General features: G+C 49.2%; 1 protein-coding gene across 1 annotated transcript in view; it reads right to left on the bottom strand.

Annotated features, from left to right (window-relative positions):
- The window catches only part of TRIP4 (thyroid hormone receptor interactor 4), a 31,412-nt gene extending 9,483 nt beyond the window's left edge, over positions 1 to 21,929 (bottom strand). Inside the window, exons 1-11 of the mRNA XM_032195313.1 lie at positions 21,840 to 21,929; positions 21,100 to 21,266; positions 20,758 to 20,894; positions 17,713 to 17,946; positions 16,711 to 16,789; positions 14,833 to 14,962; positions 14,302 to 14,517; positions 13,627 to 13,753; positions 12,702 to 12,889; positions 11,400 to 11,524; positions 10,240 to 10,331 (exon numbers count right to left, since the gene is read on the bottom strand). Of these exons, the coding sequence (XP_032051204.1) occupies positions 10,240 to 10,331; positions 11,400 to 11,524; positions 12,702 to 12,889; positions 13,627 to 13,753; positions 14,302 to 14,517; positions 14,833 to 14,962; positions 16,711 to 16,789; positions 17,713 to 17,946; positions 20,758 to 20,894; positions 21,100 to 21,266; positions 21,840 to 21,925 (1,581 nt within the window). The 5' untranslated portion in view covers positions 21,926 to 21,929. The remainder of the gene's footprint in view (positions 1 to 10,239; positions 10,332 to 11,399; positions 11,525 to 12,701; positions 12,890 to 13,626; positions 13,754 to 14,301; positions 14,518 to 14,832; positions 14,963 to 16,710; positions 16,790 to 17,712; positions 17,947 to 20,757; positions 20,895 to 21,099; positions 21,267 to 21,839) is intronic.
- Between the last annotated feature and the right edge of the window lie 1,608 nt (positions 21,930 to 23,537).

The raw sequence follows: 23,537 nt of genomic DNA, 5'->3' as shown, positions 1-23,537 counted from the left end.
AGAGCGTAAAAAGGAGGTGGAGGTCACGGCAAGGGGACGGGGGCGTTCGGCAAGGGGTGAATCATTTTCCTGGCATGGCTGCTCGGAGCGCTGTGAGGGAAAGGCAGCCGGTGCTGCCAGGCAGCGCTGGGCCAGGACACCAGCTCGAGCCCTGGCCTCCGCTTCCCCCCGCCGCTCTCGAAGAGCTTCAAAATAAAAGAGGCAGCACTGGAAAGCGAGGCTGTCTGGAAAGAATAAAAGCGAGCAGAACCCATGTGTTGGCAAGAGCGCTTGATTATTCCTCACCGTAAAACACATTCAAGAGGGGAAAAAAAAAAAAAAGAAAAAGAAAATCTTGGCAGAGACGGTGTCCCTCCGAAAGAGCTGGGCTGCTGTAAGCAGGCCCGCGCGCAGCCATAAATCAGCCTCCCCCAGCAGGCAGAAACACGCAGCGGGCTCTGCCCCGAAGCTCCAAGAGTTACGAGAGGCTGATGAGCAAGGGGAGCGGGCGGCAGAGGGCTCCCCGCGAGGCGAGGGGAGGTCTGCGAGTGCGTCTGGCCTCCCCGCGACTTCCTTCACCCAGTTCTCCTCGTGATTTGTGGGCCAGGCAGATCCACTCTTCTTTCATGCCTCATAAGCTTCATAGCTGTCAGCCTAACATAACAGGTAATTAACTACTAAACAGCCATTTTCTCCTCCTCTCCTGAGGGAAATTGCTCACCATCCAGCTAGAAAATGTTTCTTTAGTGGTTTGCAAAAAAAAGAGAAAAGAAACTCAGTAGTTCCTGGCAAGCGACAGGGCTGCCGCGGCCAAATGGGGGCATTTATGGCAATGCTCACGGCATGGACGCTAGTCCCTGTGCTTGTAGGATTCAGAAGAAACAGAGCCCTCAAAACGGAGAGTGAGGGCACGTACGTGTATCTAGCTGTGTATCTGCCAGTGCTGCAGACTCCCTGATTCCAGTTCATGTGCCACCAGCAATAACCCAGAGCCCTGCTCACAGCTGCCCTGCGGGCTGCAAAAGAGCAGCTTAGGTACAGCTGCAGACAAAATGGATCCAGGGCTCGAAGCTCAGTCAACGGCCCTGCGATCAGGCAGCAGGTAGGAGCTATTTAACACCAAGAAAAAAAAAAAATTCCCCCGTTTCTCGCTGCGTGCGGGTCCAGCCTTCGGTGACAGGCAGCCCCAGCGGCGTCCTTCCTTGCCGCTTGCCCAAGGACAGGCGTGTTGAAGCAGCTTTTCCCCATCTGTTGTTCTGACAGCGGCCGTCTCCACCGCCTCGTTACACGGACGGTCACTTTCGGGGATTATCTAACCCATCCTGGCAAAGCAGCCTGCATGCTGAAGTGCTTGAGGGCACGGCAAAGACGACTCCGATGGCCAAGGGATGAGGGTTTGCTGCTGCTCCGAGTGGCCTCTTCCCGGCAGCCAGTTTTGGGAAGTGCTCACAGAAAACCAAGCGCTTCGCTCTGAGTTTTGATCTCCCTCACAACAGGGTCTTGCATCACGCTTCCAACTTTCAGCGAGCGTTCAGGCATCAGCTTTTAAGGCCCCATTCCCGCTGCCTCAGCCCAGGCCAAACGGGCTTCTGGCCCACGACAAACACAACGCTTTCCTAAACAGAAATCCCAAAGCAGGTCCAAATTTCTAGAAATGCCAAATTTTATAGCCTGAGGCAGAAACATCCAGTACTGCAGCCTTGAGAACAGGCACCTGAGGAGCTCTGCACGCAGCTCTCAGGCAAAGACCACCGCAGCGATACAGAAGGGGAGGCTGGGTTGGAGGAGGGATGCTCAGCCACGTTTGATCCAAATCAAGAGAAGAGGCAAAAAGAAAAAAGCAGGATGGCAAAAAACAAAAACAAAAGCCGGCAGCCAAACTTTTGTTTGAAAGCCTGTCAGGTCTAGACTGCAACGTGTGAGGAAGGAACAGCTCAAAACCACAGCTGCTAATGGTTATGGATTTGGCAATCAAAATGTCTTTGTTAAAAAAAAAAGTTAACTGCCTTACTATTGAGGTTACAAACCGCAGCCTTGATGCATTGTTGCAGTCAACATCCTCCCTGCTGTTTTTGAGAGCTTACATCTGCTGCTGGCAGATAATGTGCTGGCATAGGCTCCCTTCATGAGAATGCACAAGGAATTTTGCTAGCCTGCCTTCCTTTCCCCTTCTTCCCACAGCGATGCCCGTCAGTTGGTGCCTGTTCTGCCCCTCGCAGGCCTGGCTGGTACCGAGCAGATGCGCGGGCAGCGGGGGCAGCAGGCTGGGAGCCCCGCAGGATCCTGCCCCCGGCCGGGCTGATCCATCCATGGGTGTTCTCCGCCTCCCAGCCCGGCTCGAGTTGTGCTTCTCCACCACAAGCTGTACTTTGATTCAAAGGGCAGGGGAAGCAATTAAAATGTAATAAGTAATAACAGGACTTTGAAATGTAGATTTAATATTTAAGCTCGTTCTGGTGCACTCGATTTGAAGCACTGAGCAGTCTGCCAGGGTCCCGGTCCTCAGGGAGACCCGGGGACCCCAGCAGTGCCAGGGCACATCACATCCCCTCTGCTCTCCCAGAGCCAGCCTGCGACACAGGACCCAGAGCCACCAACACCCTTCTGAGGCTCAAATCTCAGCCCGAGAGAGCACCCACCCGTGGTAAACCTACACGCAGCGCAAGAAGGGCCCGAGACATTTATAGAGTGCCTGACGACCATCGGGGGAAACTGGGTGGACTTGGAAAAATATTCGGTAGTGTAATAGGCTCAGCTGAAAGAACCATTTCATCCTCCTGTGCCGAGGGACCGTGGAGGCAGGGCTAACCTCAGCTGCAATGCAGCCCCACCGCTCACGCTGTCAGACGAAACCACGGCAATAAGGAGGAAAGAGGCAAAGGGAGGGGGGTGGAAATGAGGGGAAACCAGGGCACCTGCTTCTGCTCAAGCCACTCAGAGCGCCTGCACCCTGCTAGATGCAGCCAGGCATTTTCAATCAGCTTCATAAAATCCTTACCCCTCGCTTTGAAACTCTGATTTATGGAAGGCCAGCACAGCCAAGCTCAGCAGGTGAGGAAGATTATTTGAACTTGGAAAAATCTGACTTTGGTGAGCGCAGCTCTGCGCGGATAAAGCGTCCACATCCCTGCCCTGCTTCATTTCAGCAACCACCACTCCCCACCGTGACCCTTGCTGCTCCCTTGCTGCCACCCCCCGAGGCTGATGATGCCGGCGGCAGGCTGCCCGTGCTATCGATTCCCTCACACCAACACCGCGCCGCTTCTCACGGGCGAAGGTGTGACAGAAGCAGGATGTGCATCCCAATGGCCTGTGTGCTCAGGGTTAGGGAATCGATGCCGTGCAGATGAAAGCTGGAGCAAGCACAGTCCCCGAGCCCTCGCAGGCTTATGGCAGCGGCTGTGTTTTGTAGCTGCCAGCTCCCTCCCCACCCATTTAGGGTCACCACCTAAAGCACGGTCACGGCTCAACCCAGTGGAACCAGGACTGGAAAGCCAGGGCTCAGGGCACCTGAGCAGCAGCCAGGCTCGAGGTTGATTTTATCTAAGCCTTGGTTTCAGGATTAATAAAAACCAAACAGCAAGAAGAAGGCAAGTATCAGTGACCACATCTGAAAGAAAAAAAATTCCCAGATCACTGACTAGTTTGTTAAAAATGGTAGCAGAGGCTAAGTCCACAGTCATCATTAATTAAGTCATATGCTTCAGCCTTGGCTTCGTTTTTTTTCCCTAGGGTCTATGAAACCAGAGGAGAGGGCAAGCTAGCCTCTATCATTCGATTTCTTTGGCATGTTAATGCATTCCTAAATTAATCATCATCAAGTGACAATCTCTCCTTCATCTTAACAGACTGAGCAGTGGCCTCAGTAAACCTGCTGGCTTATGCAAGGCAGCTGGAGCATTAGAACAGCCTCTGATGAAAACCAAAGCACTTCACATACGGAAAAACTCCCCCGTCTCTTACCATCTATAATCCAAACCAGCTGCATGCCTACTCCGCTCTGCTTCTCTAACCAAGAACCAGAGGTGCTTTATGCCTTGAGGAAGTACAGGGAGAAACTGAATAAAGATACTCGTCACCTGTAGGGCCCTGCAAGCCAGACTGATGCCTAACACCGCTGCATCTTGCAGCAGGCTCCACGTCAGAGACAAATTCAGCTCAGGAGAACTCAGGGACCTGTAAAGTTCAAAGGCCTTTCTGTCGGTTGCAATCATTAACAGCCGCCTAGATATCCTTCCTTCGCTAACAGTCTGATCTAGTCCTCAAAGCCCTGACACCCTGCTAAAAACCCTGCGTTGGCAGAGGTGCGATAACCAAGCCTCGGGAACCAGAAGGCAAACATCCCGCTGGCGGGGGCGAGCAAAGGTGTTTCCTGCCAGCACACGCCGGACAGCCACACCACTACAAGGCAAAACATTTGTCTCGCTTGCAGCCTGTGCTAGGAAGCCTTTACATCAGGGAGAAGGTCCTTGTAAAAAGCCGTACCTAAATCTCTACATATTTATACTGTTTTCCAAAGTACACTTCAGTGTATGCATTCACATTTCTCCCTCTCATTAACCTATTTCTTGGGAAAACACCATGAGCGTGCTATTGTTCCTTTATCTGCAGATAATCTAAAAAGGCACCTTCTGGATGCTAAATACAGAAAATTTCTACCTCCCTTCTTCACTCCTGTAGGATAAATTAAATCGAGCCCTGTACACTTGTCGCCCAAGTCTCATTTTTCTGCTGCTATTTTCATTGGGGAGGGAAGAGAAGGACAAGAGATTAAATGTAAATTTCCTGAGGGGGTAAGAAGGAGCCTATTTAAATGATAGTTGCAATCTCGTGGCACAAAAATAGCTTAGACATGTTCCCTCATGCAGATTTAGGACACTAAGCGATCACCTCGAAATGAAAAATAAACACTTTACTCCCGTCAAACATAATTACCTGATATTTCAATCCAAGATTATAGCTACCGCTAGGTATCAGTATCTGTGTGTGCGCTTGCATTTAAAATAAGCCCAAACACACCTATCAGCTACTAAAATAGCAGCAACGGAAATGTTCTTTTTCCAGTTAAAATCACAGCCTCTCTGATCAAAGTCATTAGCAAAACGAGCGTGGACTTCAGAGCACGTTACAGCAGCATAAGCGTAAATCGTTCTGCGCTTGCTTTAGGCTGGTGCCAAGCCCTGCCTGCACCATCCCGTGTTTCCCCAGTTACCGCTGCTGAAGTCACCGACACCTAATGCAGGAAAAGAAAGGCAGCTCCTTGCTCTGCTCGAGGTGTGGGTGACGTCAGCCCGCAGCAAGGAAAAGCGGTCGTTAACGCCCCGATCTTGACAGGGGAAAAGTTTCCAGGTCACCTTTCGCGCCGAGCAGCGTAACAAAGGGATCATTCTGATCTGAAGCAACGCTTTTTGGGTGGCTGCCATTAATAGGAGGAAATGAGTTCAGAAATGAGTCCAGAAGGCACTCCGAGGAGGTGCGAGATGTCTAAAGCTCCACTGGAAATACTGAGATTTAAGAGCCACACAGAGGATCTCCTGGCACCAGCTAACCACCCGCCCTCAGCAGCGGGCTGGAATCGGAAAGCAGCTTTTGCTCCACTCCCCTGTGCGCAAAGCGAGCTACCCCGAGTGCCCTGGGTGGACTTTCCTACTCGGTAACAGCTTGGGCTCCGAGAGCAGCCTGTATCCAAAGATCAGAGCACAGCTTCGAGCTACGAAATTAGGTGTATGTAATCTCCGACAGGGAAGCAGTATTTTATTTTACACGCGGGAAAGGCACCCAGAGGAACTGATTTAAGTAGTCCACACAGTAAGTAGCACAACTGGGATTAGGGCAATGTCATCTGACATGATGCTGACTTTAATCACAAGGACATCTCTCCTCAGAAAACATCTTCCTCTGCTCCCTGCCAGCTACTGCATATGAGATCTTGTTCTGTCATCACTTTTCGCACAGCCCTGCAGATCTGCGGAGCACTTCAGCAAAGTCAATCTGCCTTCAAACACTGTGCACAGGGCAGAGCTGCAGGGCAGACCCCTCCAAAGGGGTTACGCGAGGCCAGACGTGCGTGTCCGGTAATAATGCGGATAAACAACCAGTCCCTAATAATAAGACAAGCTCTCAGGGCAGGGATTTGGTCTGACTCTGTTGGCACAGCCTTCTGTGAAAAGAGGCACCATTGCTTGATTCTGGTTTTTGAGCAAAGTGTAAAAAAAATATTAAACGATGATAATGATAGAAAAATACCAGCAGGGTGCCACTAACATCTTCATTAACAACCTGACAGAGGACGCAAACAGCAAGGAAATTAAATCTGCAGATGGTACTAAACAGGGAGCGGATGACAGCATCAAAAGGACAGAGAAATAACAGAAAAGTCACAGGAGGGACGGACCAGGAAAAGTCTCCTTTGCTTATGGGAAAGAATGGTCATAAGAGTCAAAACCAAGTCCTGCGGCTGCTAAAAAAGGCAGGGCCACCATCAACAGACAATGAGCACGAAAGGAAACTATTTCATCTTCAGCTGGTGGGTATAATCCACAAATGTGGTTTGCCCTGTACTTGTGAAATGGTTTCTTCTGGAAAACGCAGAAGCTTCACATAAAAGTTGGCAAAGAGGAGAGGTGTGAGCCTAAGCACAGCGCCTGAAAAGCGCTCTGCTGTGGCTTCATCTCCGAGAGGTCTCTGCTGCTGCACCACGGCACTTACCCGCTAACATACTGCGGGTCTGCAGAAAATTGGCAGTGTTTCTGCGTGCTGTAAGCGGGGGAAAAAAACAACGTTCTCCTTTCCTGCTCCCCCAGGAGCTCGGAGGAGTCTTTGTACACAAGAAATTGCTGGATTATGCTGCTGACAAGTGGCTTTGGTGCTGCTTGCTGATGAACCTCAGCTGAATCATCAGTGTGATCAACAGGGATTTCCTGCTCCCAGCGAAATCCAACTCGGATTTCTGAGTTGGCGCTGCACACATTTTCATCTTGCTAGCACTTGCAATTAAATTAATCTCAGCTTCTTTCAGATGCACTTGCTGCTCATGCTACTCCAAAAACACACACATTTTCTCAAAAACCCACTTCAGAAGGATGCTCACATCTCCAAATTCAATCTTACAAGCCAGAGAAGTGAACACTGCATATAGCGAGCCTGGAAAAAAGATTTACAAAAGCACCCAAAGAAGACAACAAATTAGGAATTATAAAAATCTTGCAATACGGGAGCAGCAAAAAGCTGGTGAGTTGTAAATCTGCACGTGCCATGGCTTTGTGGCACCAAGGAGAGAAGAAAATCTCTTGCCTGTAGGCCTTGTAACAGAATATGCTACTCGTTTCCTACTACCTCTGCAGCCAAATGGTGTCAGCAAACTGGGAGGAATTTATAGGGAACATTATTTATTGCGAGGTTTCTCTGTGGGAAGAGTAAAGACTAGTTACCTATAGCTTGATTTCAAGATTTTAAGAAGCTGTGGCTGCCATTTTACCAATGCCTAAAGAACAAACTCACGAAGGAAGAGGAAGGATGGGGGTTGATTGTGCATGATACAGGGGGAAAAAAATCTTACACTGACCCCAGTGTCCTTTCCTCTTCTCTCTGCCAAGGTTTGCTCCCATACAAAGGCCACATACGTGCAGATTGTTGTAATCCAGTCCCAATGCTCCCTCTGCTGCTCGTACTCTAACCTCTCCCCCTTCCTGAGAAAACTGCCCCTAAATGAACAGAGACACAACCTCATCAGAAATATTCTCTTCGCCTGTAGTTTCCAGGCATCTCTCCTAAATTAATTCTGCTTGACAAAACCTCACGGGATCTGGGAAGGCCAGAAAAGCACTTCACAAGAAACAGCCCCCAACCACTGATACCCCTCCAACTCTTCATGGCTAGAAGGCACACACCAGCCCGGTGTGTTCTCTTCCTCTGGCCCAAATAATCCATTTATTCTTTCTCTGAAGCCAGTCTTGTTCACTACCAAGCCCTACGTATCGGTGTCTGGTGACTCCCATCAGACCAAACCGGAGCTGTACCGGGGCAGTGCAATGAACAGACACGATGCAGTATCGAGAGCAGCCCTGCCGTGCGTGGCACTGAGCACAGGCTTTGTAAGTTAATAAAATGCAGCCTGAGGAAAGCAGCTGCTCCATTTTTGGGGCATGGAGGCAAGTCACGGCATCACAGAACAGACTCAGAGCCCAGGAGGCCTCTGGACCTCCTGATCAAAGCAAGGTCAACACTGAATTCAAGCAGGGTCGCTCAAGGCTTTGTCCTGCTGGGTCTTGGAAACCTCTGAGGGTGGAGACCACACAACCCCTCTGGGCAAGGCCTGCTCTCACGGGGAAATATGTTGTCTTAAGTCACACTGAAACCTCATCTTCCAATTTACAACCTCTGTCCTCATCCTCCTGCCACATATATCAGGAAAGAGCCTGGCTCTGTTCCTCGGTAAGCTCCTGGTAGGCAGTGGAAGGTCTCTACGAAGTCTTCTTCCTCAGCCCATCCTCGCAGGGCACGTGCTCCAGCCCCTGACCACCTCGGAAGCCTCCACTGGACTTGTTTCAGTTTATCAGCCTGCTTTGTAAGCACAGCAATCCAGGTGTGGTTTAAATGATGCTGAGCACAGGGAATGATCACTGCTGAGGGCCATAACCCTGCTGCTGATGCAGCCCAGGATGCTGCTAGTTCCAGAACTCCCCTTTACCCTCCAGGCCACTGCTAAATCCATTAAACAGGAGGTCTGAGGAACAAACCCAAGGAACAGCACCCACAGCTTGCCTCCAGGGAGGTTACAAGCCAACCACCGCCACACTTGGAGCTGAACGGCCCAGCCAGTTTTTAACCCTGGCAGTCCACCTCCCCGGGCTGTAATGGCTCATCTCGGATACATGCCTGTTGCAGCGGATCCCACAGACAGCCCTGCTAAATGCAGAGCAGGAGACATGCACTGCTCGAACTGTTTGTTCATAGAAGGCAGCCAGATTAATGAAGCATGACTTACCCTAGGTAAATCAACACTGGCTATTCCCAGTCTCTTTCGTGTGCTCCAAAATGGCTTCCAGGAGCCATTACAAGAGCTCTAGCAATTTCAAAGGACCAAAGTGATGTTGGCAGGCCTGAAGTGCCTGGGATCATCCCTCTTGCCCCTTCTAAAAATGGATGTAATATTCACCTTTCTCCAGGTATTGGGGTCCTCTTCTGATCTCCACAACCTTTCAAAGATCAGAGTGGCCTCAGAAAAGCATCTGCCAACTCTCTCAGCAATTTTGGATGCGCACCATCAGCGCCCACCGACCTGTACAGGCTGAGATTTCCAGACATTCCTAACAACACCCCTGCACTACGGGTAGCTGCTGTTCTCCTTGAACCTTGCCACTAGGGATAAGATCCTGGGGATGCCTCGTTGCAGAAGCCTCAACCGTACTTGTGTCCCTGGTCACCAAATCACCTGCTTCATTCAGCAGAAGCCCCACTTAAACCTCCCTTGAGTGTCTTGACCCACTGTATTCTCCAGCTTCCCCCCTTCACTGCACCCAGGGGCTCAGGATGTCAACAAATCACTGTAGTAACTGCAGTCTCTGCTGTCCACACTCAGGGAGTGGTTTGCTGTCCTCCAAAACCAGACAGACAGACACCTGACCCTTCCTAGTGCAGAGTCCTCCCCAGGATAGGAAGGTCAGCACAGTTATCCTGCCTAGCTAGGCAAAACTTTGAGGCATTCTTCCTGTCAAGATCCCATGAAGTTTCTTTAAGAGAAACAATCGGTGCTTTAGAAGTCGCATCCACATGAGATGTCAGCTCCCCGAATTTGCCAGACGAGGATAAAAACCAGAAATACATTAACGCATGCCCGTTTTCCACCGTTCCTCACAGCCGCAGCATTCTGGGGCACATCTGTCCGCGCAGCAAGGGAAGCAACAGCTGCCAAGAGCCACTGCAGCATGGTCTCTCAAGCTAGTGTTGGTTTAATTAAACAGCTACAAGTCCTTATTGAAAAGAGTGTCACAGTAGGTGAGACACTAGTTCCAACCCAGAAAGGCTGGCCAGAGACTGAGTCTTTATTAGTCCCCCACACCCTTCCAGAGCTCCTGAGACACGTTACCTTGCACAGCCGCTGGTTATCCACACAGGACTGTGTGGCAGCAGTGTCTTCTCTCATTGCACTTTAAGATTTTTATTCACCACTTTCTCCAGAGCATCTCACAGAAGCAAGTTACACTACTTTAAAAGCTTGCTGCTATTGCAGGCTTGTAAAGGTCTATTTGCTGTACTTACCTGCTCATTAAATTGCTCTTGTGACAAACAATCAGTTATGTCCACACAGCCTAGGAGGCACCCCGAGGGATAATCGCTTGGAAATTCCACATCTGCATCAAAAGAAACATCTTTTAAGGGCTCCACAGCCATACACACATAGCTGGGGTCCTTCCAATCCCCAGGTGCCCTTCACTCCCTCCGTGCACTTGTACTTTCTGAAGCACAAGAAAAAGCAATTTTAACACCCTGTAGCTCTTTTTTTCCATTTTTGGAGGAGAAAGAGCACGCTGCCCAGGACGGCCTAGCACTAGGGCTCTGTCATAAGCCACATGTGCTGATAGAGTTAAAGGGTGTGCACAGCTCTCCTCACACATCCTGAGCCTGGCATGTGCCAGGCTGGGGGTTTTCATCAGAGTGCGCTGCTCTCAAGCTTTGATGCTCCATTTTACCAGTTTGTCTGATAGCTTGGGGGGGTCTTAAGTTATCAATCTGCCCCAGCAGCCCACAGACAGCAACAGTCGAACATCCACGCAGCCCCACAACCAAAGCACTCATTTGCTTCCAAGCACAGCAAGGTTTCACAAAGTAAGCTTGCACATTGAAGCAAATGAAGAGGAAGGGTCGAGAACAGAATGAAGCTCAGGATCCTCACCATGACAGGATGAGGGCTGGGAGAAAGAATTACACACACAACCTTCTCTGCTTAGCTTCTGAGAAAGGAACACTGCACAAACAGGCCCACGTGAGAGAATAGCACCACGGTAACCTGCAGCTTTTCCATCCTGATTCCCACAAGGTCAGAACACATGAAAAGCCTTTAACATCACTGGGAACAGAAAGAAGCACAAGCCACTTCACGCACACACAAGCACACACTCAGTATCTTATTGCGTGAGCCCAGGATAAAATAAAGTCCTTTGCTGTCAAAAGTTACCACGGAAGTCAGGTGCAATTTGTCAGTGTTTGTGCTTGGAAAATCTGACCAGTCTAAGGACGAGTTAAATTCTGCTGCCGTACCCATTCAGCTGACGAAATGCAGAAAGGATGAAGAGAATTTCAAGAACAGAAGGTTAAAAAGTGAAGCAGTAATAACTGCTCAGCAGAGAGGGCTTTCTGATACTGCTCATTACGTGGCTCAATGTACCAAATAATACAAAGATCCAAGGAGAGAAGTTCACCTTTCCGGAGCAGCATTCTGTAGGTGGTCTCCAGTTCAGAGATCTCCTGAGGGGAAGGTCTTTTAGCAGTGGCTGCAATCCATAACCGCCCTCTATGAGATGTGTACCAGGTCCTGCCCTCCACCCTAGAGAACAAAGGAGAATTTAGGACTTAAATTTCAACAGAAATCCCACACGGACAGATTTTCAATCTATAGCTTCGCTATGTAATTCCTGTTGCTAAGCATTGCCCTGACTATATAGACCTCAAGCAACTCGTCAGCACTACAGAGAAAAGCTGAGAGGGGCAAGAAATAATGCCACAAGCAGAGCATGTCCTCATTCCTTGAGAGTAACAGCAAGAAGGGACATCAATCCCTTGCAAATACCACAGCATGTCGGATGCGAGCAGGACAATCTGCTCGTACAATTTGCTTTCAAGCTCCAAAAGTTGCGCGCAGTGAGCATGCAGTCTAGGGACTAATAAAGGACCACACGTCTGTATGAAGCAGTCGTTAGCAGCAGCTCTTGGGGATCCCAGCATGGGCACTCAACATCAATGCTGCGGCTGTATCAGAGCAGCTGACAGCATCCCCAGCCCACCTCGATGCAGCTACGATCTTTGGCATCTTCAGCTGGAGAAGTGAAAACACTTTGCTCTCTAACATGAAACATTCTTTGAAGGAAAGGAGAATAAAGACTAAAGAAGAATCCTTGTTCTACATTAATGGCAGGAAAGGAGAGTTAACATGCCAGAGATGTCAGGTTGAAGGATTCTCTTTGGAATTCCTAGGCCAGAGGGTGATGGCAAGATGTGGGGTGTTGGGTTTTGGGTGAGGTTTTTTTGATTGTTTTCTATGACAGAAGTCAGTGCCACTATCAGCTTATTTATGATGGACAAAAAGACCAGATTTTCATCTTATTTACCTTTCAAGTCACAGAAAGGTATACTCTGACTATACTCCAGAAACCTCAGCCTCTCTCTAAATTTACCCTATATAAGAAGCTTGTACCTTCCAGCTTAGCTACTTTCACAAAAAACAGATTCACCAGCCTTCTCCAACCACCAGTATGCTGCACAGACTTCCCGTATGTGCACAGCTTCACGTTTTACACATCCCTCACAGTTGTTTTCCTCTCAAGAAAAGGAATGTTTCGAATTAGAGTGCTAGATAAGCCCGTGGATTAACAGTTGGCAAAAACCAGCTCTGTACAGTCACTGTACAAAGCGAGTCTGCAAAGGTTCTCTGAGGAACTTCCCATCTTGCAAGAAATGAAGCAAGAGCTGATAAGGGTAAGCCACAGTTCACACCACCCCTTTACCTTTTGATTCCTCTTATGAGCAAGGATGCCCAGGGCTGGTGCATGCTGAGGCACCAGCCATCGTCTGAGATCTCCTGTAACTCTCGATCCTGAATCCGCAACCTGTTCCGCTCCAAGCCAAGCTCATCTCCAGCATCCACGGACCGCATGGCTTTCCTGTGTGGGAGCAAACCAGTTTGGTCCACCCACTTCAGCATTCAAAATAAACAAGAAAAAGGTTAGTACCCCTCTAGTAACAACGTATATATCTACCAAGTGCAAATACTATTTGACATTTCCTTTTGCTTAAGGACAGTGCTAATATTCTTACAGGGATCATTCTTTCTTCCTTACAAGCAGAATGCCACACTTACACGCCACACTTTGGCAATAGGAAAAGCAAGGTAGTGAATCCACTGTGTGGCTCTTCTTCCTTTCTATTCATTGCAGCTAAACAATGGATTTAAAGGAAAAAAATGCATGCTGGTGTCTCAAAGTATTCATAGGAAGATACAAAAAAAAGCATAAATTGCAGCTGACAACACCCAAAACTAGTAATCATCCAGCTTCCAAAATTATGGGTATGTGCTAAGCATGTCATGATGGAAGTGGAATTAGAGGCTAGAGATTATGCCCATTGAGAACTGGAAATGTGGCAGAAAAGGCTTCATTAATAGAGCTGCAAAGTGACACTGCCTTAGGAATTCTTCCAAATTCCTGAAGAGGAGGCAGGAGACTAAAACCCAGATAAACCAAACCTCTCAAGAGCTGGGAACAGAGTAGGGCACTGGCAAACTTCTATCTCCAACTCAGATGGAGAATGAGGATCTCTGAGACAGGGGAGGAATGAGGAGCTACTACAGACATGCTAGAATTCACAATTCTTAAGCTCAGCTCTCCCAGAATTAGCCAGCTCTCTGGTGTAAAATATTCATCCCATACTGACCAAAGGAGCAGGCTGAAGAAGACGGGGATTCACTAAAACACCAGAATTCGGAGTCATCTTTGTTTCTGGGCTCCCAGCTGACTTGCTCAGTGTGCCGCTATTAATGGCTTCAATGGTTTCATCCAGTCTGCAAACACAAACAAGAGGCATGAGAATTCCCTGCTTCCCTCTGGCAACATCCCCGTCCTCCCTGTGCAAGCAATTCTGACCCAAGGCATTTATTTCGTTTTTTGTTGTTGTTGTTGTTTTTTGGTTTTTATCACCTCCCCTAAATTGATAATTTCCTCACTTAATTTGAGCAGCCAGCCTTATCTACCACAGAAACTCAGCCTGGTTGGAAACTGTGACTACTTGGTTCTGGTGAGATAGTCCTGCAACATCTCTTTCCAGAGCATTTATTTTTTTATTTATTTTTAACAGTGCCAGCTCTGTGCAAGTCTCACACAGGTGGCCATCTCAGCAGACCTGTGCTGGAAGAGAGACATTGCAAGTCAAAGAGACCCTCGAAAAGAAGAGAATGGAGGCGTGCATCCTAGCATGAGAGGTGCCCTTCAAGAGAATGGCGTGCTCAGCTTTCCTTACACTTGCTCATCTGGATTCAGCCAGACCCCCCTCTGTAATGATTTTCACCTCCCTGCTCTGAGGCATGCCTTTGTGCTGCCAGTTCTCACTCACTTGCTGTGGTATTCAGCCATCCCGCTGTCCTCCTCCAGGATCTGTCTACCAGCAAAGTCGATGGTGATTTTTCTGGCAAGCCGGGAGGCGTGGCGCAGCTCCCGCAGCTCCTGCTCTCTCTTCTGGAGGGCCTCCCTTTCTTGCTTGGACAGCCACTGGTTGGAGTCCGTAGCAAAATAATCCGATTCATCGTCAATGACCTGGGTTCGACGCACGCTGGCAAGAAACAAATGCGACGGTAGATCAGCACAGCAGGACAGGCACGCAGCGCTGCCTGCCCCAAAGCTTCCCTTCTACCTGCTCCCTCCAGAGAGCTGGACCGTCACGGGCACAGCACAAGGAAATCCAAACAGGACACATTTCAGGGGCTCACTCTTGTTTCAGTGAATGTGAGCGCCAAAGTCCAATGTCAAGGTGTTGGTAGCTACTGCCCAGGTTTTATATTACGGAAGGAACTCCATAACCTTTCTGTTAGAGGCAGCTTTGCCTGCCAGATAATTTAGTTCACCCTAGTCACAGCTAGTACCTTACCTTGTCCTGTCAAACTCTAACAACTTGTCTTTGTGTTTCACAGCCATCTCCAGGCCTGCTTTGAATCTAGCTTCTTGCCGAGGCAGTAAGTCTTTGCTTATGGCATCCAAATTCCCTGAATTTTCAGCACCTGAGAGAGAAAATAAATCACAGTTTGATATTCAGGGACAGGATACTTGTTTAAAGTCTGGTCTTGGTGGGGCTGGCTGCAGAAATGCCCCCTAAAACAAATGCCATTCAAGGAACGAAAAGAGGCACCAAGATCAGCACCTTTCTAAATCAGGTTTTGATTTTCCCTCTAGCCCCTTTTCACAGACTCCTTCCTCCAAAGAGGAGAAAGCACTTGAATGCCAGTGACAATGTCAAGGCAGTGTTTAGAGAAAAAAAATCTTAGTCTTTGATTCTCTGTTAGCCTTTCCCTAACAATTTGGTCAATGCAAACTTTGCCCATTGTCAACTGCAAGCCAAATTACCTCCTAAGCATTGTTACTGCTACAAAGAGACTCTTGGCCACAATAGATCGCTGCCAAACGCTAGTTGTGCACAGAGCAAGCCTTGCATCTGCTGCTGTATGAGCTTCTCACAAATGAAATCCTCCCCCAGTACACCTCAGCAGGTTTTTGAGACCGGCTATTGTTAGAGGAAGAAATATATTCCCAGCAATGATCTCTTATTTCTTACCATTTCTGGCAAGGAGCCAAAACCCAACCAACCAAACAAAAGGAGAGAAGGTCTGCCTCACAGCCACAATGGAACAAGCCAATGCATTTCACAGAAGCAACACGCAGCACAACGCCTTTATTTCAGGGAAACAAAAGGCCTGTATTCCTCTGTCTCCACCAATCCCCATTTTTCCACTCCTGAGCCAAACAGCTATCCACATTTCGGCCTTCACCTACACAGATAACGTAACAAAGCAAGGCCCAGCAGAGCAGAAGCGGAGGCCAATAAAACATGTAAGAAAGTGGGATCCTGAAGCACAACAGGCTCTCTACAGGAAGATTATAAACAGACTGACTCTGACCAGCTATTATTCCCGAGGACTTACAGGACCTCCTGCAGCTCTACTCAGAAATTGACACCGAGACCCAAAGTAAATACTTCCCCAGTTCCTCAGCAAACTTTATTTTTCAACCAAGAACATTGTGACCTTGGCTATATTTCAACTAAACTCAGACAAACATCCCCGTAACACACAGGTCTTCGCTGGGAGACTGGGTATTATTTCCTTTTGCTTTCCTTGACTCTGTTTTTATTTTTAGCTCCCAAGATAAGTGTTAGATGAGAAAAGCCATTAGAAAATATTAACCAACACCTCTCTAGACCCAGCAAATCAGATAGCAGCACTTCATCTTCCACAGCACACATTCCACATGGGACTTATCCTCATTTTCAAGGACTGCTGCAGCGATCCAGTTCATATGATTGATTCAGGAATGCCTAACAAGCAGCCCTGGGGCCTCTGGGTAAGGACGTTATATGCTGCCATCTGACACTGGCACTTATCACCTCTGCTGAAGTCCAGAAACGCTGCCGAGCGGACACAACGAGCCAACATCCCAGCTACCCTTGTACACCCGGCAGCAGTGGGGGCAAGTGGCTCAGTGAAGCCTGAAGCAAACACAGCTCACAGCCTGTCCTGGCAATTTATGTTCCAGACAAACATTGAGGTGCCAGCTCATGAGAAAATATTTCCCTTCGGTTTTGCTGGCAGTTCTCTGTAACTCAGGTGAACAGATCTAAACACCTCATACACCAAGACACAGACACTCATTCCTTCACGTCAAGGCAAGTCCAACAAGTAGCAGAGCAAAGCACAGCAGGGCTCCTGCTGCTGCACGAGGGATTGGATTTATTACTTTACAGCTTGCTACTAACCTGCCATGAGCTTCTTCAGCAGCTTCTGGCTCTTGTTTGAGTCCCGCTGAAGAATGTCCTGCTCTTCTTTAGTGCATACCTAAGGGGAAAAAACAAACAAAAACAAAAAGACTAGAAAGGACGTTGCATGCATGACCAGCATCAGAGCTCGGGGCAACTGTTCAAAGAAAGCTGTTTAAGGTGGCCAACATAGCCCATGTCCTTCCTCCTTCTGCATCATCTATATGGGCAGAACCCTGAAGGCTTGCTCTTTACTACAGTCCCTGAGATCTGTACAGCCTGCCTTTAATTGGTTCCGTGGGCAGACACACTGCTGGGGTCTCTCAAAGGACAAGAAATGCACTCTGAGCTTCCCTGAGCAGATAAGCAATGCTTAACTCACAGGTCCTTTCTCTTGGTTGACCATTGGGAGTTAAATAGACCTTTGAAAAGAAAAATAAATCTGATTTCTAATGTTTTCTTCATCCAACCAACGTTTCCACCCTGCTGAAATTAACCTTACTGAGCCTGCAGTCCTTACCTTGCCCCCTCTCTCACAATACAGGACACAAGAGACATCCCAAATGACGCACACAGCGCAAGTGCTGAAGGAAACAGCATGCTACCCTGGCCACATCTTCTCTCCCTTACAAGCCTAGCATGGCTGCGCCCAGGAAGCAGCTGAAGTCTCACAAGTGTTTTGGACACTGCTGCACAGGAGACTGCCATAAATCAGGCAAGCTTCAAAGCGATGCAAATTATAAGGGCAACCTCTCCACTCTCTGAAGCCGCACATCATAAAACCAACACAAAAGTGACTTAAAACCACAACGGTTCTTCTTCCCCTGGAAGGAGATGGCACAGGTTCTTTCCTGCACAGCTTCAGATTTTGGAGCACGTTGCTAAGGGAGCTTTGATCTGAGAGGAGCGGCTAATTCAGCCCCACGCCATTGCAAAACCCCGAGCAAACCCCACTGCGTTCCAGCATGGCAAATAAAAAAAACAAAACACCTCATTACTAACCAGTGAGCCACAAAACAAGCAGGGTCCGGAGCCCTCCTGCTCACAGACAATGCGCCCGCAAACCAAGCAGTTGTTGATGAGCTTGTGCTTCTGGCCCAGGCACTCACAGGCGTGACGGCCGGGGATCAGGACTGCTAGCCTGTCTTGCCCTTCCTTGGTATACAGGCTGACATATTTGGCCTTCTTCTTACAGGAATTGTTGCTGCTGCTGACTCCAGCATTGTTCTCCTGTGCCTGAGAAGGAAAAATAAAATGAACAAACTGTATTCAGATTGTAATACCAGCAGCAAAGAGACAGGCATTGACACTTGAGCAGGCTGGGGAGACTCAGATAATCATTATTCCGCCTAAATGGAATGAAACTGCCCCAGATTCACATCAAGACAACTGAAAGGCAAGCTTAGACCCGCCAGAAGCGGTCCAAGAGCTCTTAGCAAAGCAAGGACATGAGGATGTTGCAGGCCCATTTAATCTCTTTGCTGCCTCTGAAAGCTGAAATTGCTTGGGTCTAGAGGCAGGTGTGCTGCTTGCCCTCTGGCCTGGTGTTATCAACCCTCTGGTATTTCACAGCTTCAAACAGCAGCTCAGCTACTCCCAGACACGCACTCTCATGGGCTATTTAGATTACAGCAACCCCCTCCTTGTAACTGTGAAGTCCTGCGCGCTCCTGTCCCCAGAAACAGAGGTGCTGCTGGCAGGTGGGACCTCGTCCCTCACAGCCAGCTCACCAGCAAGAATTATTCGTGTTTTCCACCCAGCACAGCCTCTGGAGCAGAGGTTTGCCATGCCCTGCACGTTTGAGTTTTTTGCTGCAACGTAAAGTTTTCTCCTCATTCATGACTTGGCATCAGCGATGCTATAATTCACCGCTCCGAGTTGCGATCAGGGACCACGCGTATAGGTTTTGGATTAGGCTGAAACAGAGAAATCCTGATCAGAAATGAAGTAAGATACTTTAGACAACGGCTGAATTAATAACCCGACGGTGGAATTCTCTATTTTCTCCCTCAGCTTCTCCATCTTGATCAAAGAAACAAATCATTCCCCCACCCACCTGACATCTCCAGCAGGTATCAGCTGAGAAGCGAATAGGTCTGGAGGAGTTAATCCAGTGCAGAAATCATTCCAGAGGGACAGAACAAAGCCACATCAATCCTGCTACTGTTTTTTTCTGGCAATACTCAAAACCAGATGCTTTGAAAATAAGCCCAACAGACTGCAGGCACAAACCCATCTCGTAACACTAGTTGAGACTGGTTTCAACCAAGAATTACACACTAGCCATGACCAAGAAAAACCAGGACTTACTGCCCTTGCCTATTTCAGCAAGCATCACCCCTACATAAATGCACTCTCTAGCCTTTACTTGCCCTGTCTGTGACACTTGAAAATCCTCTTGCAGCTCAAGCACAGCATCTCTTTGCCCCTCTCAGTGATAGTAAAGAGGATTTCTAGGATCCAGAACAACTGTTTCTTTCACCCCTGAACAGTAACTCCCTCCCTCCTCGCCGCACACTCGAGGATCGCCCCACTCCCTGACACAGCCTCTTGCTCCCGTCGCTTTTCCCAGCGATGGCATCGAGCTATGGCTTTAGGACACCTCTTGTCCTGACTCCTTTCACCAGCTTCCTCCACTCCCTGCTCTCAGCCACACTACTGGTTTAGAGACAAGGAGACAACACGTTTCCAGTTCCCCCAGCTCTGCCCAATTGGCTTTGTTGCCACTATGAGATGCAAACACTACTACTCAGAAGAAACAGAAGCAGATAAAGCAACCTTGGTTAGCAAACCTTGACAGAGCTTTCTCAGTGTTTTTACTAAGTTAAAAGATAACTGCAACGAAATGGCACGTCAATGTCCATTTTTAACTGCACAGTCCCCAAAAAAAGTTTGTTTTTTTTAACCTCTACAAACATTTTAAGCACTTGCACTTTCCCCACTTCAAAAACATCAGTTTAAAAACATAACTAAGTTCCACTATTTAGTCAGGTGCAGCCCTGGCTTTTAGGATTCGGATGATGCTCCACAGCTTCGTGGCAGGGTTGCACCTGGGTAAATCACAGGGTTCAGCTTTGAGATGTACAACGCGCTTTACGTTTGTGGCACAAAGGACACCAAATCTCACTGCAAATCTAACAATGCAAGTCCATCACAGCACACTTCCACACTCTTATTTCCACAGACCACACTCGTATGCTTCAGACAGCGACACAGTGATCTGCTGCATTCGATATGGACCAGGAGCAGCTCTCCAGCTGGATCCACCTACAGAAGGAGCTCAGGTTCCCAGCAAGTAGCTCTAACACCCTGGGTCAAAGCCCTCTATAGAAGAAACAAAAATCCAGAAACTCAGTCTGGGCAACTACCACAGTATTTGACCTCAGATCTCCACATCTGATGTGCTCACACTCAGAAACAGTGCTGTTGAATGGAAAACAAGTCTGCTACCAAATGTGTTAACTAACAAAAAGAAAGGCAATGAACACTTGCTGCATGGGTTTGTGCTGCCTGGAAGCTGCAGGATTCTCATATTTTGAAAGTTCTTTTGTTGGAATTTATGCACACTTCAAACCATTTGTCCACGGAATCAAACAGCGTCTCAGGAAGGAAACAGCCAAGCCAGACTGCCAAACCAAACCCAGCCTCAGCTCTCAGGTTCCTCTGCCTGGCAGTCATGGCCTCCTCTCTGCAGCAGCAGGAGCCTGGCAGCCAGAAATGTGTCAGCTGTCAATTGGAGCTTTATTTGGTGGGACTGGCAAGTTTTAAATTGAGCAAGAAGGAACATTTCACCCACATGGTGGATTTCTTAACTCCATAACCTTCAGAACTCCACTCTCACCCTTTCCAGATCTTTTCTCTGCCCTGTGGCAGTGAAAGGCCCCCGGATGCCTAGAGACAGACAGACAGACACACAGAGCACAAACACTGCCTGTCCAGATTGCAGTCAGCTTCGAATCAAGCCGCTGCACCAGAGTGACCACCCTTCACCACCCCCTGGGACGTGCCACCCCACACAGCCGGTGCTTACGTGCCAGCTGCACCCACCTTGGCCAGGTCTATGGGAGTTTTTACTTCCTCCACAGGTGTGCTTGGTTCCACATACGCAGGTGTTTCCTGTTTGTTCCTGCCTTTGCGTTTCCCCTTTTTCGCTTGGTCTCCAGCCCGAGGTGCTTCTGAAGTCTCTGGAAGTCCATAAGCACAAAGAAAGGCTCGGGAACTGACAGCAAGAGGAATACGTCCCTGACCTCCCACGTCCAGCTGGGGAATGAAAACTGACTCCACAAACAGGATCAGCCACTGCCATTCATGGCAAAGAATTGTCTATAAACAGAATAACTGAGGCAAGCTCACTTGGTTTTACAATTCCTCCCTCCCCATACCACTCACCATCCTTTTTCCGATACGCTGGTAAGGGCTCAGAAGGCAGCTGTGAGGATTTCCGCCACCGGGACAGCAGCTCTTCTACAAACCGACTCTTCTTCCCTTCGGTCCCCTGAAGGAGGTCAACGACATACTCCCGGATCTCGTCCTCATCTGTTATTGACAAGATGTAGCTGCAAGGGGCAGAATAATGGGTAAGGGGGGCTCGGTTCTGAGGAAACCCACAGCCTGATCCTGTAAGTCCTACTAGTTGCATATGCATCTCTCCTCTTTATAACAGGTTTTTATGTAGTTTATGGTAAGGAAAAGGCTTTCTAAGGAAAATACTGAGACAGACACTTGGGGAAATCCCTTATGGCTTTCCCTGAAAAATAAAAAAAATGGGAGGGGGGGGAATGAGCTCTTTCTTCCCCCGTTCCTGGGCAAATTGACATTGCCACTGCCCCTTCTGCCAAATAATAAACACCTCTCACTCAGACATTGCTTCCTCTCATACAGCACGCAAAAATAAGTAAATAAAAATAAATAAGGAAAGAAACCAACGACAAGCTCCTCGTTAACCACATAACTCCCCCTCTCCCCTCCCTGCCACCTCCCGTCTCCAGGGCTACCCAAACCACCACCACCACCAACAACCCCCGGCGCGGCTCTAAAACAAACATTTCCCGTTCGTGTCAGCTGCAGAGGCTGAGGAGAAAGAGGGAGAAAGCCCAGGAGCACCAAAGGCCGAAGGGGGGGATCCTCACCGCACCACCTCCTCGCCCACGTCCAGCCCGAAGTCGCCGCGCAGGTGCTGGACGCACCAGGCCAGCAGCGGGCTGGGCGCCGCCATCTTCTGCCGGGGGCCGGGAAGCGCCGCGCCCGGGCGCTCCCCTCAGAAACGCGGCCGCGGCGCTGCCGTTCCGGGACCTTCCTAAAACCAACCCCACACAGGGAGCGGTCTCTCGTTGTTAGCGTGTTTGTGGTGTATATAGATGGATATACGTGTTTGTGTTTCCGTCTCCATTGCTGCTTTGGGCAAGGCAATAAGCAGCCGGTGGGCTCCGCAGCCTGTGCCCGCTTTTCGAAAAGCAAACAAAGACGCCCAAAACAAAGTGATAACGCGTGATTCTTAGCGCACGGGTCTGTGCCGTGTGTGCCAGCACCAGGAGGTGGAAGGGAATGGGGAAATAATCCACCATTAAAGGAAAAAAAGCCAACACTAAAAGCTCAATTAGGCAAAGAGGCGTTAATGTGAACAAAAAAAACACTTTCAGATAAGGGAGCAATAACTGTTGGAAAGGGAAGGAGGGAGGGTGTTTGCAACCATCCTCTGCTGAAACACTGGGCACGTTGCAGAAAGGGAGTGAGATTTCTTTATGACACAAGTAGCAGAGGTGGCACAGCGAGGCCCGCGGCTGCCCACGCCTGCAGGGCACAGCTGGGAGATCCATATCAGGGAGACCACCATGAACATTTCGGAGCACAGTCGTCCACTGAAACCACCCCTCGGTGTCTGGGCTCCACACGTGGTGGGCCAAATGAAGAGCCAGCCTTCCTCAGGCAGAGCAGTTCTCCCCCCCGGTCCCTGTGTGCCCGCCAAGCATCTGGGAACCACTTGAAGCCTGGTGTTGGAAACGAAGTGCAGTCTTGGACCCAAATGTGACACGTTGTGGGGCTTTCCATGCTCCTAGCCAGGGTGGCTCTCTGACTTCTTTTAAAAAATGCTGTAGGCAGTCAGCAAACTGTTTGGAGCTGAGGCTTCCACATCTGCGAGTGCCTTGGAAGGGAACAAACTTCCCTTGCTGGTGTTGGCGGCACTGCCTGGCAGCTGAGCACAGCCATCAGGGCTGGTCACAGCGGGGAGCAGTGTCACTCCTTCTCCTCTGTCAGTTCATCCAGATTTGCACTGTTTAAAAAAAAAAAAAAAAAAAAAAAAAAAAAAAAGAAGGTGGAACAAAGTTTGCGTTTGGTTGGAAAAATAACGATTCCTGTCAGACACCTCCCACAGAGAAACAATAGCATCATTGCTCCAAGCCAAGCACAGGCTGGGAAACAACTGTGAGAGCGTGATTGTGCCCTTAAATTAAGTGACAGGGAGGAAGGGAAGTGCCCGCGGAGCAGGAGAGGCTGATGCTGCCTCTGGGATGGAGCTGAGCTGCCAGAAGTGCGAGGAACCGGGACAGAGGGCAGCGTGCCCTAAATCTGCTCCAGCATGGGGGCGGCTGTGCGAGGCAGCACTTAGCCTCAGCTCCCAGGCTGTGCCTCAGTGGAAGGGCTGCCCTGAGGAGAGCTGGCTGCCACCTCCTGCCCGGGGACCCACTGGAGCTGCTCGGCTTGGCCAAGAGACCCAGCAAACAGCTGTGGCAAGAACAGGAGGCTTTCGGCAGTGCTCTGGGCTGTGAAGAGAGAGGGGCCAGGGGCACACTGCCCCGGCAGGAGGAGGTGGGTGCCCACCTGCACCC

Source organism: Aythya fuligula, chromosome 11 (genome assembly GCF_009819795.1).
Source record: "Aythya fuligula isolate bAytFul2 chromosome 11, bAytFul2.pri, whole genome shotgun sequence".
NCBI classification, from domain to species: Eukaryota; Metazoa; Chordata; class Aves; order Anseriformes; family Anatidae; genus Aythya; species Aythya fuligula.
The sequence above is the reverse complement of the archived record's forward strand: the minus strand, read 5'-3'. Positions and strand labels throughout refer to the sequence as shown.